This window comes from Diorhabda sublineata, chromosome 5 (genome assembly GCF_026230105.1).
Source record: "Diorhabda sublineata isolate icDioSubl1.1 chromosome 5, icDioSubl1.1, whole genome shotgun sequence".
NCBI lineage: Eukaryota > Metazoa > Arthropoda > Insecta > Coleoptera > Chrysomelidae > Diorhabda > Diorhabda sublineata.
Genome location: NC_079478.1, coordinates 560,196 through 579,002, shown reverse-complemented (window position 1 = coordinate 579,002; position 18,807 = coordinate 560,196). Strand labels below are relative to the sequence as shown.

The window sequence follows — 18,807 nt, the reverse complement described above, 5'->3', positions numbered from 1 at the left end:
AAATCTTAATCCGGCCCTGTTCCTATCATATCTTCTATAACACTGTCCACTGGAACAATGATGTGAATACATGAATGTTTAGTTAAATTATTTTTACGACAAAATGGTTTCAAACAAACATCACATTTGAATGGCTTTTCCCCTGTATGGACACAAAAATGTTTGTATAAACTCTGTTGATGGGGAAAAGATTTCATACAAATATCACATTCTGTGAGAAAGACCTTAAACAAATGTCACATTTAAATGGATTTTCTCTCGTGTGTACTGGCAAATGTTTATTTAAACTCTTTTTATATGGAAAAGAATTTTTTCCAGTGTAAATAGAAGAATGTTAATAAAAGAACATCGGTATAACTATTTCTCTTTACTATATTCGGATTGGGATCAGTTCTTATTTGATACAACAATATAGAAAATAAAATTTAAAAAGTTGCTGACTCGTCTAACAAAACATGACCAATATGTGGTGGAAAAGAATCTGTCATTTGTCTTTTCATTTGAAATATAAGATTTTGAACTAAGAATATCATATTCGTGGTTATTGGGTATATAAGGCTTATTACATTTTAGAAACTAGAATAAAATGAGTTTGCAAACTACGTAAGATATTTTCCTCGAATATATAAACACAGCTTACACTTTTTATAACGCTTTTTATTTAACACAAAAGCACGCTTTTAAAAAGTTAACAAAAAATCTTTTATTGGTAATTAGTAATGTTATTTAGTTTTTTTATTTTAAAAATAACGTTAGTCTTGCTAGTTCGTAGAAAGATGGTATGCCATTTTAAATTTTTTTGCCTTTAATTAACGAAACCGTGATTTTATTATCGAATTTCACCACTAGCTTCTATTAAGCGTATGAACTATTCTGTGGTTTGCAGCGAACAGAACTTTAATAACAACAATCCAATTATTATCTTTTAAGAGCAATATTTTTATTCCTGTGGCAAGTAAGTATTTAGTGGTAAAATTGTGTATTGACGCAACTCTAGTGGAAGATGTTGTCTCTAAATTTCTAGTAACTTAGGCATCATTGATATATTTAATACATATCATTTAAATTTTCTTTCAAATCACTGTATAGTCTTAACAAGAATGAAGTATATTAAGTAAGGATCTATGGAGATTTAATTGAAATTGGATCTTTTAGTTAGCAAATAACCAAGAAAATTTTTTTTTTCAATTGAACAATAAATATATTTATCAATGGCCCTGAAGAAATGATCATGATTTTTCTTAGTATTGTGGTATATCTGTTGTAATTTATTCATTTTCATGGTTTTAGAGATTATTGTCACATATCTGGGTTAACTGAAGATACAGATAGGGTAAGTATTTCATATATTTATTTCTTCATATTTGGATTTATTTCTATTTTAATTAGTACTAACACATATAGGTCTTATAAATGACTTGTTGGATTACTATTAGCGATAACTGCTCACCAGCCAAACCAAACTATATGAGTACTGCAGCTATTGTTTGAAGGAAAGTCTGATTTAAATGCAGTTTCATAACACAAAATGGTTAGGTTAGGTTATTATTCTAATACCAATTTATTGGGTGATTAGGTTACCATTTTATTAGAGTATGAGGAGAAATTAGAGAATAAATATATTGTTGCTATAGTTCAAAGTAACCAAAATCCTTTATTTAAGATAAAAGTTTAAAAGTGTTTTTTTAAAATAATCATTTTTTTCAGATTTGATACTTAGAATCAAGTAAGCTAAGTAAATCTAAATTTCTTATTTCTTAGACCTTTTGATATATTAATGCATCTAAATGTTCTTGATTTTAGATCTCTTCTGTTATAAAATTTTTTTTTTTTGATAATTTTTAAGATAAATTTTGACGTTTAGACTTAAAGAAAAACGAAAAAAAATTATCAAAAAAACTATTTTTAAAAGAGAAGAGTCCTAAAATCAAGAACATTTAGATGCATTAGTAAATTTAAATTATATATTGTGTAAATAAACCTTTTTTAGTTTAAAATAATTAGTTTAATGTGAAGGGATACATTGGGATGATTTGAAATATTTTTGTTGACTTGAGAGAATTGTTTGTATTTGTGGATAATTTCATAATATTGCAGATAATTGTAAATGACTTGTTACTTCGAAGATTTGATTCATATCTATTTGATGGAATATTTTGAAATGAAAAATTGCTAAAAACTTATTTCATCATTAGGTCAGATACTTTTTCTAATTATTTTTATGCAAGTATTTTTTATTTCTATCACAACTTACAATATTTTATTTCCTGGAAATAAATTACCCTAAAATGGTATCTTAGGTTCTTAGCATGATTTTTTGTTGCATGCACATTGTTTGCTTAAAACGATCTGATTAATTCAATTAATAAATGAAAATGATTTGATTTTAGCTTTTTTTGAGGAAGGAGCTATCAAAATTTGGAGAAATTCGAAAAATCTTTATACCATCCTCAAGAGAATTTGCTAAAATATATTTTACTGATAGCCAGTAAGTTTTTACTACTATATTTTGTGAAAATATTGATGTTGAAACTTGAAAACTGTAGTGACTTGCATAATTGTTTTTTGTAACGTGCGAGGAACAGCCCACATTATCACCAACATACCACGTTTTTTTTATGTAAATAGCAAGCATAAAAGGGTAAACTCTACTATATTTATGGTGTGATATTAGGATTTAAATAATCTACTTTTGCTCTCAATTTGAAAGGATTTAGTGCGCTTTTCTTCTTTTGGTTTCCACGAAAATAGATGTGGAAGCATGATTCGTGTCTGCATAAGGAGGGTACAAGGAGGTTTTGACTGGTTGAAGTCTTACAAAACCATACAGTTTACTATTTTGTAATATGAGAGGTTATTGATCATTGATATTATTTATCACAATGGATAGAAACTCCATTTTTAATCATTATATTCCATTTTCCAAATTTAACAAATCATTGTTGAGAAGACCTACATTTGAATGTTTTCAGCTCTGCCAGAAGAGCTGTTCAAGTCTTGAAGCAAAATATATTTGGTTGGATAGTCTCAGTCCAACAAGATAGCAAATATAGTAGTTCCGAGTAAGTATATAATTAAATTTTAATAATGATTCCAATTTTTTGCATTTAAACTAAAACAGTGTTTTTATAATCATTCAGTATTGTTAAATATTGAAATTAAGTTCTTGTGTAACAGTCATATGGATTGAATTCGTTGATAAATAAATAAGGGTGTGTTGAGGAAAACGCTTGGACACGTCGATTTGTATTTTTAAATGCTCTTTAAAAAATATACAGGGTTCTCAAGAGTCACTGTGTTGTCTTTTATATACTCTCATTCAAATCATTATTCGCCCTTGCTCGTATGTTGTTATATTAATCCTAAGTATTTATTATCACTATTTAGAATTAAAACTTTTAGCTATAATATTTTCAACCTTGACATTTCAGAGCTAGTAGTACATCAAGAATGAACTGTGACGATGAAATTGATGTTCAAACCTCTCAGCAGCTGTATACTGTTCATGGAGACTGCATAGAATCTCTTGAAGATGATATGGGCAATTTATTTGTTAATCTTGACGATGTAAGAAGAACTGGATTTGCAGTATACTCAAAAGAAGATTACAATTTTTCTATAGAGGAGAAAAGGTAAAGGCATAGAACCTATCCATTTTTTCTATATAATTACTATACCGACTTCAATTATTTTTGTATTATATATCTATTGATTGTATTTACTAAGTCCTTAAAATACTAAAATAAGACATCGTACAGGATAGTGAATAAAATAGATTGTTAATTACTCATTTTCTGTCCTAAAAATGTTGATTGATATAAACTTTTATATTGCAGGAATATTATTTTGAACGACTTTCACCAGTATATGCTATCTCAGGCAATGGCCTACCTGTATAAAAATAAAGAACTTCATAAATTCATAAAGGAAGAACAAATTTTAAACACAATTGAACGGTAAGTGATATGAGTTTGATTATTATTATAGAATTTGAAATTTTTCTAAGAGAATCGAATAAATTAAACAATCCTAAAGTCATCAATTATAGAGATTAACTTATTTACCTATGCTTTGGTATCTTTTTACAATCATACAAATTTATTTTCTAATATAGATATGCTCTTCAACTTTTCAAGTTTAGTACGCTCCCAATCAGAGCTATTTTCAACGCCTACAGCTTGCCTTTCAGTTTCAGACTTCTAATAAGCTATATATTGGTTTCAAAAAGGCTAGACTCTCGCTCCTTCAGGCTTCTTGTTCGAAGCATCCGTTGTATATAATTATAATGACGAGTTATTCTAGAACTTGGAAGGTTTAACTCAATATTCTGCAATGTACTCAAGTGCATCATCTGTGGATTTACATAAGCTTTTAACTTTGTTGATACTTGAATTGGAAGATAATAGCAGAGCTTGTTGAAAAGAATGAACTACTCGAATATGAACAGATAGTTTTTTCCAAAGTGTTGCTTTTCATTAAGCAAGCACGAATCTGCCTAGGCATTGCAATCTAAAACAACAAATTAATATTATTTAGTTATTATTCTTCTATATTTTCTTGTGTAAGCCTACCAAAAGCTTTAAAAAGTGGTTGAAACCATCGCAGGATATCCAAATATCAGTATAGAAGTTGTTGATAAAACCTATCCTCACACTTGATAACCCATATCTAAAAATTTTTTGTTTCTTAGTTTTTTCGTTCAAATTATCCTATTGACAGAATTTATTGTAAATCTTATCATTGTAAAAAACGAAAGCTTAAGTTGTTAGTATTTAAAAATTTAAATAGATCACTAACTAACTAGACTGCACTTTACGAACATTCCTCTTTTTATTGTAAATATTAAAATGTTATCTAACAAGTTACTTGTTTTACATTCTATTATTGAGAATTTTTTTGATAGATCTGTTGAAGAAGAAATATGTATTGTACCATATTAGTTTAGTATTGGGTGTTGAAGAATCATTATATAATTTTGCTTTTCTCTTTTAATAAAATATTGTTTTGACACAGTAAGATGTTGAAGGATCTTGTAATAACTTTATTTTTTTTTCAGTTGCCGTATGAAATTATTAGTAGATTCTCATGATAAACTTAATGATCGTATTGTGACTCAGTCAAACAATAATATACAAGTACGTGTTCCAAATTCACCGACTCCTCGAGATACAAACAAACACATTCCCCAAGATAAATCACTTGGCAGTCCTCGTGAAACAGAACATCCTTTGGAAAATAAAAACTCATTTACTGATGAATTAGACTATGTATCAACACCGAAAGTGCCATCCAATAGTTTCACACCAATACATACTCAAAGTTGCGTCGCAATTGGGACACCGCCCGGAAATAGGTAAAAGGCACATAAATATAATTTTCGAAGTGTCACAAATTCTTTTATAGAATAGGCATGCTATAAAATATTCATATTATTTTAGGGATTCAACGTTTAATAGAAATAACAATGGCACTTCTAACAATAATAACCGTCAACGATTTGGTCAAAATCGAAATGAAAGGTAAAAACTTTTTTATCTTATATGTCTATGTGTGTATTTATATTACCAATCTACCAACTTTTTTATTTTATTTGCAACCCCTTGTATATTATTTATTTTTTGGATTCTTCATGAAATTCTAAAGAAAATTCATGTACAATGTACAATTTTGTAGATGAGTTTATCTAACAATAGGGTGTATAATGATAAAAATAATTTTTGAATTCAATAAATATTTATAACTTGTAATGTATAAAAATCCGAAACAACTACTTGGTAATTAATTATCCCAGGTTGTAAAAAAGGTCTATTGATAACAGGCCCCCCAACTTTACATGCTACTAAAAATAGAAATAATTTAGTCTTTCTTCCTATTCATTTTAATTTCTATGTACTGGTTTAGGCAAATATCAAGAAACAGCAAACACAAAAATAGAGGTAATGGACGACCGAAATCTAAACAAAGAAGTAATAAGTAAGCAGTAAACATTTAAATAGTTTTCTTCTGCTACATTGCGATGTTTTTGATTTAAGTTTTTAGTTAATATATTCTCAGTGAATATACATATTGTTAATATTTGTGTAGTACCATCAGTAATTTATATTATAATATTAACAGTAATATATTTAAATTGTATTAAATCCTTCTAACCTCACAGTAGTGATTGTTAAGATTGTCTCTGCATGTCACTGTATGTCTTTAACTTCTCTTTCTTTATTTATCTGTCTGTCTGGGTGACAAACCTCGATCAACCGAGCTTTTCCTTAGCAGAATAATTTGGTCTAATTTATATCAACGCCAATGTTGAAATGTGCATTTTTTATTCTCACTACTTGTAGATTATCTGCGGTATTTCATACTTTGATTGTAGTATTGGGTATTTTTCTTTTCAGGCCAGGTACTAACAGCAATAATGAAGAATTATGGGATAATGATGGAACAGAACCAAAACAACAGTCTCTACAATTTTCCAAGTAAGTAATGCAGAAAAAAGTAGATTCAAATGTCCAAATTAACGTGAACTATATGATGAACGCGTTCGTATGAAATATTCAGTGCTTCATATATCCGTTTAAGCCCAATTCGACGGTCTGATAAAATCGTGTCATTAACTGCATAGATATATTCGGGGACTGACTGACTTCCCGATCGGTCATCATCTTTAATGGAAAATTTACCTTTTTTGAAGCTTGCAGTCCAATTTTTCACCGGTCGAATATGAAGGACATTGATCACCAAGGGTATTAAGCATATCTTCGTAAATCTGCTTACCTCTTAACCCTTTTAAATACAGGTACTTGATGGCTCAGTACTCCAATTTTTCGATTTTCGCAATTTCGGTGGACATCTTTTTTCTTTTAATTTATTGCGTAACTCTGGTTTCATTTTTTGACGTCAAACTTTACACTGACACTTCTAATAAGTTATTGTTCGTAGCTATGGTAACGCAATATTTTATTTATATCTATAAGTTATATTTAATTTTTATATAAAACTATTTTGTATACATCGATTAGATTCCAATATGTTTGAGAACATTCTTTTCATTAATAATTAAGACCAAGAGAAGATTTAATTATCAAGTAATAAATTTTCTATTATATCATTTATTTGTTTTAGAGATTCTCAATTTGATAAAAGTAGACAACAAAATGCTACAAATAATTCAAACATTGATAAAAGAACTGACTCGGACAAATGTGACACCAAATCACAAATTAATGATACTATGCATATGGACAGTTTAGAGAAAGTTAATTTGGAAATTAACCGATCATATGATGTAAGTATAATGCTAAGTATACCCCAATATTATATGATTTTACTGTCGAAACTGTCCCAATTCATCAATTGCTTTTATTTATTATTTTTTAGTATTTCTGTATGGTTTTTCAATATTTTCAGTTTTCATTGTATATAAAATGATAAAGTTACATTTTTACCAAAACTGATTTCTTTGTTAAGCCAAACTGATCAAGAACCACAAACAGTAGAAAAAAATGTCCAGGCTCATCTTGACCAATTACAGGAGTGGCTACAAAAATGGAGGATTAAAGTTAATGAGACCAAATCAATAAATGTAACATTCACGTTACGTAAGGGTATATGTCCGCCAGTTAAGTTGAACAATATAGAAATACCTCAATCAGATAGTGCCAAATACTTAGGAATCCCCCTAGACAAAAAACTTAACTGAAAACATCACAACACTAAAAAAGAAAACTTGATATAAAAGCAAAAGAACTACATTGGTTGATAGGGAGAAAATCCAAAGTCTCACTTGAAAACAAATTCCTTATCTATAAATCAGTCATCAAGCCTATATGGACATATGGAATAGAGCTGTGGGGTTGCACTTCCAAATCTAATACAAATATTATTCAGAGATCCCAATCTAAAATACTCCGCCAACTAGTAGATGCTCCATGGTATGTAACTCACGTGGACCTGGGAGTGCCCACTGTACAAGAAGTTATCCAAGAGAAGATCATCAAATACCACCAAATTATAGAAACCCACCCAAATCCATTACTAGAGGAGTTTTTAACGCCATGAAACGCGAAAACTCTGAAAAAAAGTTGGCCAATAGACCCAATATGGATGTATTTAGTTTGAATAATTGTGCTTTTGTTTACATAGGACCAACATCTCAATAATTAAAAAATAGAAGTTATTAATGTGATTAGCAAACTAAAACTGCACTAACAAACCATGTAATAGCAGAAAAACCTATATTTGTTTGAAAAAATAAAAATATTTTGATAATAGAGTGAAATTTGTAATTCTATTTTACACATTTCGATGTAACTATAAAATTTTGAATTAATAGTTGCTTCTTTATTGTATTTTAAAATTTTTAATAAGATAATTAAGAATTGTAAAAATTGTATGTTTAAAACAGAACAGTAGAAAATATTTCCTATTTCAAAAAATATTATTGATTGAAATATTTCCAAAATTGAGATCTTTTATTTATGAGAATATATGTCTATATTTATTTATCATTATATTTTTTGTAAATATGTTGATATCGTATTTTTTGTAAGGTACAAATAACTGAAGTAGAAAAAAATAACATCTGCTGGGCCGTACAGACTAAGTCATTAATAGATTTAGCTGAGTTATGTTTGGAAGATGGATCAGATTTAAAAATAGTTGAAAATGTACATAAAGGACAACTGGGGTTAGCCGAGTTCGAAAATCTTTGGTAAATATTTTCTTTTCACAAATTTCTACTAATTTTTTCTCTGTATTATTTTTATTTGTTTCGGTTTTGTCTTTTCTCCAAAACATTGACTGTGTCTATTTATGTATAATTGAAACATTGATTCCAGAAGATATCATTCACATTCAACAAATGAATTTAAACACTACAGTATTTTAATTTACTAAATTAATATTGAGACATAGTGTCGAATTGTCCCATTATGCCGGTTGTTGATTTGTAAACTTTCGAATTTGAAAAAAGCAATCAGATAACTAAAACTCATCTAACATTTTTTTCATTACTGATAAAAAGAATAATAAATCTTATAAGAATTCAAACTTATTTGCACCCAAGAAATTATTTTAAAGGAATAAAATTGCATATGAAAATTTATCTTCGAAAACGATCCTGCAAATTAATATAAATTGCTGAAATCACTAAAAAAGTTTCAGTAATAATAAATCTATTAAAAAAGGAAAAACCCACGAATCCGTTTTTACCATTATAACCAAACGATTGTTTAGGTATAATAATTCATTTTATTATTGAATTTATAGTCAGAAACCCAATGAAACCCATAAAATAATATCAAGTATTTATAGCTCTCTTTCTAAAACGCCAAATTGCCACTTCGATGCACCAATTTCCAATTAATAGAAGATGTAAAACAGAATTCTCGGCTTGATTCAATTCAATCTGAAAGTGTTAATCAATTTTAATTCCAGAAAATTCAATCTTTTCTTATACTAACATAACAATGTATGACTGATATTATCTTAGTTTGTATCGCTAAGGTCAACAATTTTTAGGTGCAGATGTCAAGTGATGTCGCTGAAACCAACTAATGTTTTTTTTGTGGATTATGGCAATAGAGCTGATGTGAGTGAGATTAGGGAATTACCAGATACATTTAGAAAAATTCCAGCATTAGCAGTTAGGTTAGCTATTCACAAAAACTGTCCTGTCCCAAAAACCGATACAAATTTGACAGTAAAAGTGAAGAAGAAGGTATGCTACTTAATTTATTTAAATAAAGAAAATAATTGATACTCTATTATATAGTACTGTTAGTACATTTCAGAAGTGAAGGGTAGAAGCATCACGTTCGATCTTTGCTCGACTTCTTAAACCGAATTGTTACTAGGAAGAAACTTGGGTACATTTCTACGATTCAGAAACATAGCAACAAACGATGGAATGGCTACTTTCTGGTTCTCCGAGACCTAAGAAGTTTCTAAAAATCTGCTGGAAAAGTTCTTGATTCAGTTTTTTGGGATTGTCATGGAATAATCAATGATTGATTTTTTGGATAAGGGTAGAACAATAACTGGAGATCACTATTCGACATTACTACCCACTCTATGAGAAAAAAATAAAAGAGAAAATTTTATACCTGTGAAATTTTTACTCAAAATCATTGCATTATTACCAATCTGTTAGAGAGGATATGATTTAAATTTATTATTCAGCCTATTAACTATATAAATATTTGTATGACTTAAAAAATTTTTTTTCTGCTTTAGACGTCCTAATGTCTCTTTATTTTTTAGTACAGCGATGATACATACGTTGTCGAATTGGATAAAACGTTCAATTCTACATCTACAGAGGAAGACAACTCTAAAAAGTCGGCACTAGAATCTGTACCCAAGAGTGAAATATCTGCTCAATCAGTAGAAGAATTTAAAACTGAATTAAAAGAAAGGTGCTACGTTGATCTACCCAAACCTTTGATTAAACTAAAAAATAATGATAAAGTGATGTTATTAGATATGGTAGGTAATAAATTTGCTGTCAAAACAAAAGAATGTGCTCAGAAAAGCAAAGAGCTGCTTGAATACATCAAAACTATTCATAAATCAAGTAAGTAAATGGAACGCGATCTAAAAAAAAAACAAAATCGTTTCTTTGTGCCTATTTTGTAACGAGGCTAAATGAATTGTTAAATTAAATATGGTATTCTTCTCAAAAGTCAATTTACAAAGTGATCCAAGTAAAAGTAATCACATAATTTTTAATTTCTAATTATCTTCCATATCATTTAGAAAATTATAGCGTAGATTAGAGATTGTTTAGTATCGTAATTTGATGTTTGATAGTATGCAGTGAAGATCTGCAATACTCTTACGTTTCGCTGATATATGTGAAAATGTCATGATTATATATTTTTTTGATTTATCTACACTGTATACTTCGAAATTATCTTTGTCAAATGAACAAATTTTAATGTTTATTGCTTGAGTATCAAAATGTGATTAGGGCGTCTAAAATGTATGTCAAACACTGGTAGGGCCCGATTCTGAGGCAGGCAAACATTTTACTGAACTTATTGTTGGTCTAGAAAAGCTTATTATTATTAATTGGCTATAAAACATTCTTTTTGAAATTAAACTATTTCAACTGCATTTATAAATTGACAATAAAATTATTTACATTGCAGGTTTGATTTTGAAACAAGTGAAAGTAGGTCAGATGGTATTAGCTAGTAAAGATGGTCTTCCTGATCTATGTAGAGCTGTTGTAATTAAAAAACAATCACCTGTACAGGTTACTATAGAATATTTAGACTATGCGGGCAGCGAAAATTTGTCGATTAAATCTCTTAGAAATGTTGATGAATATTTAGCATCACAACCTATTACATTACTGCTTACTCCTGACATAGAAGTTATGAATAAAATTTCAGAAACTGGTATTGATTTTATTGTGGCCTTGATTGAGAAGAAAGAAAAAGCAAACGTGGTAAGTAGTTGTCATTTTTGTGTTTCTGAAACTCTAACAACAGCTCAGCTTTCATCTGACCTCAGACTTCAGAGAATGATATTTTATTTAACCTAATTTGCTAAAAAAATTACAGTTCATGTCATAATCTTTCATCTAATAAATGATTATTAAAACTTCCAGTAAAAGTGTCCCGTTAGTTGTAGTGCACAATTTTGCAGAAAAGCATCTCCAATTGTATATGATATTGATATCAATCCATATTTCATAATGGTTGTTTGTTTCGTTCATGTATTCCTGTTATTGGGTATAAGATTTAAACAAATATATATTAACCAACCATGCAATAGCACAAAACATACATTTAATTTTGAAAATGATAAAGCCTTGAATACAGAATCAAATAAGAAGAAAACCATTATTAGAGATATATGAATGTGAGAAGTTAAATAATACTAAAAACCTGATCACCAGTTACGGTAAAATTTATAATTCTATTTCATAAATAATTTCAATTATTATTATTATTCTCCAATCCAGAGTCATAGAACCCTTAACAGGATTGGTTAATTCGATTAGACAATGCTCCTATATACTCATTATTTGAACGTAAATATATCTATTTTTGATTTATTAGAAATGGAAAAATATTTTGTTCAAATCAATAATAATTACTATATTCATATTAACTTGGTTCGAATTTCATTGTAGGTACTCACCAACGATAATGCTTTTGATTTGAAATTAGAAGATGGATCGCTTCTTTCACAAAAATTATTAGACTTAGAGAAATCAGAAGTACCTAACGATTCAAACAATTCTCCAAAAATTAATGAACTCGAACTCGAAAAACCTATATCAGTGGAAGCAGCAATCACACCTCTGAAATCTGCAATTCTGGAAGTAAAACCAGGTAAGGTTTTCAAATATAATAAATAATTTGAAGTTATACATCATTCTTTTTGTCCAAATTAGATCCGTTGCTTTTCACTAGCTTTTAGAATTTTCATGTTGTCTTTGGATTTAATAATTTAATGTCTAGATAATTAGACGCATTGGAAGGTTTTTTGTTTTGTACACCAGTGACTACATCTACTCCAATATAAATATTAAAGCTAACTATCATCCAAACTTTATGTCCAGTAAATTATTGATTTAGTGTCTAACTCTATTTTATTTATGTTAACAAACTAACTTACTGAATTCATTTTTTAGAATCAGACAACAGTATAATTACCTTATGTGACATGGATTACATTAAACCAAAAATTGGTTCAACTGATACTTATATCTGCTATACACTAAAAGATTTATCAGAAGTAGTATTGATTTCATTAGACGAAGATTCTGTAAGTTATTTGGAAAGTATTTATAATCTGGTGAGTCTTAGTTATGTTAATCTTATAAACTATTTTCTTGGCAATTGTTAGAATGGTCATCTAGATCATTCTATAAACCATCAGATTCATTTTATACAAACATATTGTATATGTTATATGATTATTATGATTTTCTAAACATCATTTGGTTACAGGAAATCAATGATGATGAACCATACGAACCTGAAGTATCTGAAATGTGTGTATTCTTGTATAAAACACCAGAAGAATCAGAAAGTAAGTAAAATAATTTTAGAAGAAGACTCCGCATTATAGAATATCTTTCAGTCACTGCAAAATATGCCTTATTACGTTTATCACTTATATTTACATTACATTATGTTTTAAATAACTCCAACAGAAAAAAAAAAGAGATGATTGTGGCTTAGTGGCTACATTAAAGACATCACATGAGCAAAATTTTTAACCTCATGTTTATTGTGACTAGTGCAACCATCTTATCGGAAACAAATCCTATAAAACTAATAGGAAATTATTGTACTGTAGGACTTATTTGATTTTGTACAAATTTCAAATATCAACTTTCCATTAAATTTCTATTAATCTGGAAGGGGTCTATGATATAATTCCCTAAAATTCCAACAAAAAAATTCAGTATACCATAATTATTAACCCTTTCAGTCCAACCGAATCGGGTAAATCCTTACCATTCAAAAACATTTGTTTTTTGAAAGGTATGCTTAGGAAAAACAGCAGAGTATCTTTATTTCTTCTGAATACTACTTACTAAAGTGCAATAAGTCAATAACTCACTAATACTAAAAAATCTTTTGTCGTTGTATCTTTAACAACAAATACTCTTTTTACTTTATCTTTCTGAATCGTCCTATAAGGGCTTGAGTTAATATGGACACCTGGTCAAAAACTGTGTTTATTAGATATTAGGAAAAATGCTCATGGTGATCTACAATGAAACAAAGAAGATAAGATATTACCAAAAAGATCTACATAATAAAAATATTGAAACAAATCGTATTGATTCATACTAGGCAAATGAATTCTTTTGCTTTTCGGTCTGATTTCAGTAAAGACCCCGTAAAACCTTCAGTAAAACAAAATAAATAAATAATTGAATTGGGGTACACATTTTTTAATAATTAATTAGAGCTTCATTCTTTTCAATCACTTTTTCTAATCTTTTTCATGTGAGTGAATTAAACTCGGATAAATATTTCCATTTAAATTACGGTCTTCCCACGCTGTTTCAATGGCCTTTCTGGGACGAAAACCAATCCGTATTATTTTAAATATTTCAGCACATTTTCCAAACCACATAATTAAATCGCCAATGAAGATATGTAAAACATTAAACATTTTTCTTCGTTAAATTACTTTCGAAGTAAAATAGATAATAAATTAGCAATATACTGAATTTTAAATTGAATAGTCGTACAATAAAACGAGTTTTAAATATAATAAAATTATTTTTTAGCTGTTTGGTATAGGGGTGTTGTATTGGATAACGAAGGCAAATATACCATATCAATGGTAGATTTTGGAATATTGGTTACTACCACTAGTAAAGACATAAGAAAATTCCCTGATCATTTGAAAGACATTCCTATGTTAGGAATTTTCTGCAAGCTCATAAGTAAGTTTCTGATGTTCAAGATACTCAATTATTAGTATAAATATATTGTTTGGACGTGAAGATTAAGTAGAGGTCATTACAGATAAATGTAATTAAGAATAAGTGTAGACAAGTAACACTACAAAAATAATGGGAGTCACGAGGTGTATAAAAGTCCCGATGGATTATCAGTGAAATAATAAATTTGATAGATTATCTATAGGGGACTGCTTTCTTACTTCCAGTTGTGTCCCATCTTAGCTACTACATCGCTAAGCCTCCAGGTTCGTAGTTTTTAAGAACTCTACGATCTAGGAAGACTCACAAGTTTCTCATCCTAAGCATTTTTTTCTATTAACTTTTGATACTAGGATATTCTGTAGTTAGATAATCCAAAGTTGTAAGCGTAGCATATTTTTTAGACTTGCCATGAGTTCTGAACGAACTTTTTTAAGTAATCCATAATTTGCCATAGTATTCTCTTTCAGATAAGTCTTTCTCCTATATTTGTCTTAATTCCCTTGTTTCCCAAGTGACTAGGAATCCAAACCAATTCTATTCATCCATGAATCGTCACGGATTGATTAATATATTTCAAAAGATATCAATATAAAAAAGATAGTATACTGATACCGAAGTAACAGTAAAAAGTATACCTTTAATTGTCAAAATAAAAATATTATTTAAATGGAATGAAAATAAAAAAGGAGAATTATTCAAAATGTACATAAACAAACCTCTGAACTTGAGTTATCAAAACGCACCGCAGATAATGTAGATGTGGATATTTGCAACCACAACCTATAATCTTAAAAAATATAGCGAATAAGTGAATACATACAAATGAAAATTCACTTCTATAAAAGTAGAAAAATGGTGTTTTGTCGGTTTTATAATCAAATTAGTTCCTAACTTTTTAATTATTTCGTATTATGTTAATATACTTGATTTCATAATTATGAAACAATGATCTTTGGATGCTTCCATAAACTGAGATTAAGTCTTTGTGAATCACATTTTCAGTTAATTATTTCATTTTCAGATATTCCACATACTCCAGAAATTCTAAATGAAATAAGGAATATAGTACAGGAAGGGGAGAATGTTGATGTTACCATAAAGAATGAAAATGATTTAACATATGATGTAGAATTACCAAAAGTTTATGAAGAATTGAAGAAACGGAAGCTTTTGTGAATTTTCATTTTGGTTTTATATATTTTGACTTTGCATTTGTATTGTAAAGTGTCTGCTATTAAGTTTTATTATTCATTTGGAGAAATCCAAAGAGGATGAAAAATTAATATTTTCTTTTTTTAGTAAGCTTTTTTTGTATAAAAGTTTTTGTCATTATTTTATTTGAAATCATTTTGAATTTTTAATGATTCCACTTTTTTGGTTTTAAAATATGAACATACTTTGTTGAATAGTTTGTAGATATGTTTTATTTGTTACTCCATATTTTTTTAATTCACAATATTTCACAATTCACTATATGCAGTAGGTTCTTTTGCTATCACACATCTCCATTTATTTTACTGTTCCTTCTAGTGATTTGGCGTAAAGTTAGATTCCATAATAGATGTATTATGCCATTTCGATATATTTTTCAAACAGTGTTGGTTTTAAATAGAAAACAATAAACTTTCAATAAGTAGAGTAATTCCGGGGGAGATGGGCTAGTAACTTTAATGCTTTACTGGGAAGGAATTTTTTTGATTAAACCTTGAGTTTATAAAGAGAATTAAACTTTATTTATAACTCTCATCAAAAATCAACGATGAATCACTTTAATGAATTAAAAAATAGAATTTTAACCTTTTAAAACAAACTAGGACTGGTCACCACCCCAGAAAATTCGAGAGTGATGGCTATAGTGGTCTGGGAGAGATCTTATTTTGTCTTTCTTTGTCTATTGCGCCCCAATAACCATGTATCGCACTCAGCCTCTCCACCGCTTTGATTGTCGCAAAACTCTTTGGGTAAACTAAACAAAAATAATCAGATATTGTTTATCCTTTATATTTGAAATTTTAATAACATATGAAACGAGATAATATAGGACGTAAGTAAGAATTGACAATATTAAATCAAGGTATTTGAAAAAAAAAATGATTTGGTTGAAGAAAAAAATATGAGTGAGTATTTTTTATAACATTTTTAGATTTAAGGAAAGTATGTTGACATATATATATATATATATATATATATATATATATATATATATATATATATATATATATATATATATATATATAAATATCAAAAAAAATGTTATGTAGGCGTGAATGTATGTAGATATTGGAGTGTCATATACACCGCGACCCAAAGGATCAATTGTAGCCCCCCTTCCTTGCTGCGATACTAGAGGACCCAGTCTCTACAGCTGATCTTTTAGTCCCACTCCTCTTAGAAATTTCAGAATGTTGGTTGACTGTAGTTATCAGAGATCTGCGTCTTCTATTTTATACGCTCCTAGGTGTAGTGCTCTGGAGTTTCATAGTGTTTCACACTTCGAGAGAATGTATACATTTTCGACATTATACATAAATTTGTACACTGATTGTTTTGTATGTTTTATCCTATTTAAACCAGCAAATAATTATAGATAATAGAGTCCATTTACAACAATTATTAATATTGTTATTGATATAGATTTCTAAATTGATATCTTCAATAAAATCATATTGATATGAAATATATTTTAAAAAATGAATTGTTGAAAATCAAAAGTTTTTTAAATCAGTATATAAATTACTAATTTCCAATGCCACACTATAATGCGATAATAATTCCTTCATTATGTGCAGAAGTCAAGATATGTATAATATAAAGATTCGGAGATTAATGGTTTTGATTGAAAGTCTATCTTAAACAATTGTGTATTTTCTATAATTCTTTATAAGTATATAATATACTACTTTATATAGGTTATATTTTTCAAGTTTTAATTGTAAAAGTGATTTTTTATTTTGTATTTAGAAATAAAAATATGAAAAATTCCTGATTAATCTTTCATTCGAATTATATATTAATACCTATATTTACGAGGCTTAGCCCAAAAGTATTGAGCCTATGTTTATATATCAGTGTCAAACTGCCGAACGACCACTTGCGGCAATACTGAAACTTAATAAATGTCTACGAACATTCTGAGCATCTGCAGGCGAACTCTGTGATCATGTCTGCCTGTTAAGTATGTCTTTCAAATACTGCTTTAGGTGAAATTATGCTAGAACTCTCAGAATAGCATCTGCTGTGATAGTATCGGAAAAAGTAACGGTCAGCGACCTGACTCTGTTAGTTTCTGGATCGCCTATATGTCGAATTGAGTCTGGCTTCTAAGGATATGCTTGGGAGCCGGGCTATAATTGTGTAAGCAATACTCGTTGGACGAATTTGGGCCTCATAGAGGATTAGAAGCTGCTGAGGGGTATATAGCTTTTTGGTCTTTAAGAGGGCTTAAAGTGTTTGTGAAGCTGCCTAGCTAATTTGGCAACGTGACTAGTCCACGACACGCATAAATACGATATGCTTATACACAAGCACGTGCCATCTCTCCCACATAATGTGACATCACAATCGAATTAGATTGTGAAGTATAATGTATTCTGTATATCTGTTATAAAGTGTGATTTTAATTTAAAAAGTAATATTTGGTACAAATATTATTTATATATGGTTATTGAATTAACCAGTTAAATTCCTCGTTCTTAAGGCTGCGTGTTGTTTACAAAGAATATAATTTCCTGCCTGTTCCGTAAAAAAGAGAAAGCAAAATTATTGATTCATTCAATATTATTTCTGTTGTGGGTATATTAAATTTATTTTTTTGAGCGAATCATATAGGTAAATAAACAATGTTTCAATCCTAGATATTTTGTATTTTATGGAATTAAACAGATATTCAATTTAAAAGACCAAAAATTGCAAGAATCAGAACATAATTCAAGGAAACTATCAAACTGTCAAATATAAGAATTTGGAAGTTTCAAAACACTGAAAATATGTTATTATTGAAATTCAATTAATATTCAATATGTTTTTACTAAAGTGAAAGATAAAACACCAATCAACAAATTGCTTAACATAGTGTATGGAATACCTTGTTTAAATTGTGACAAAAAGTACATTGGTTAGTCGAAAAGGTCACTGATCAGTCGGATAACTTCCCACAAGAGTGATAGCAGATTATATCCTCATAGATGGTCATTAGCGACTCATGCCTATCATGAAGGACACAATATGAATTATGAATCTGCCAAAGTTTTCACAACTGAAAAAAACTAAAAAAAAACGTCTATTTTTATAAACAACATATATTGCCCAAAATGATCAAAGCATTAATAAGAAAACTTAATTAAATAACATTAGTGTAATTTATGCATATCGTTTAGATTTTGAAAAAA

General features: G+C 28.7%; 1 protein-coding gene across 4 annotated transcripts; it reads left to right on the top strand.

The window, feature by feature from the left end:
* The first annotated feature begins 490 nt into the window (after positions 1-490).
* Positions 491-17,345, top strand: LOC130444076 (uncharacterized). Of its 4 annotated transcripts, XM_056779062.1 has the most exons (21): positions 655-955; positions 1,291-1,333; positions 1,708-1,726; positions 2,391-2,488; positions 2,973-3,062; positions 3,432-3,632; positions 3,837-3,956; positions 5,057-5,353; positions 5,439-5,519; positions 5,902-5,973; positions 6,393-6,473; positions 7,120-7,282; positions 8,547-8,707; positions 9,517-9,715; positions 10,258-10,570; positions 11,148-11,449; positions 12,140-12,341; positions 12,644-12,807; positions 12,963-13,044; positions 14,261-14,419; positions 15,441-17,345. In XM_056779062.1, exons 6-21 carry the CDS (start codon positions 3,451-3,453, stop codon positions 15,593-15,595), a joined length of 2,733 nt encoding a protein of 910 aa, XP_056635040.1. In that variant the 5' UTR covers positions 655-955; positions 1,291-1,333; positions 1,708-1,726; positions 2,391-2,488; positions 2,973-3,062; positions 3,432-3,450; the 3' UTR covers positions 15,596-17,345. The 4 variants fall into 4 exon arrangements, with proteins under 4 accessions (XP_056635036.1, XP_056635038.1, XP_056635040.1 ...); XM_056779058.1 differs by lacking the exons at positions 655-955; positions 1,708-1,726 and adding an exon at positions 491-603; XM_056779061.1 differs by lacking the exon at positions 1,708-1,726.
* Positions 17,346-18,807: the final 1,462 nt, after the last annotated feature.

What these genes read in the sequence shown, in the direction of transcription:
- LOC130444076 (XM_056779058.1), top strand. An exon ending in GGTCAAAATCGAAATGAAAG is followed by an intron (nt 5,520 to 5,901) that starts GTAAAAACTTTT and finishes GTACTGGTTTAG; the next exon opens with GCAAATATCAAGAAACAGCA. An exon ending in AATTCTGGAAGTAAAACCAG is followed by an intron (nt 12,342 to 12,643) that starts GTAAGGTTTTCA and finishes TTCATTTTTTAG; the next exon opens with AATCAGACAACAGTATAATT.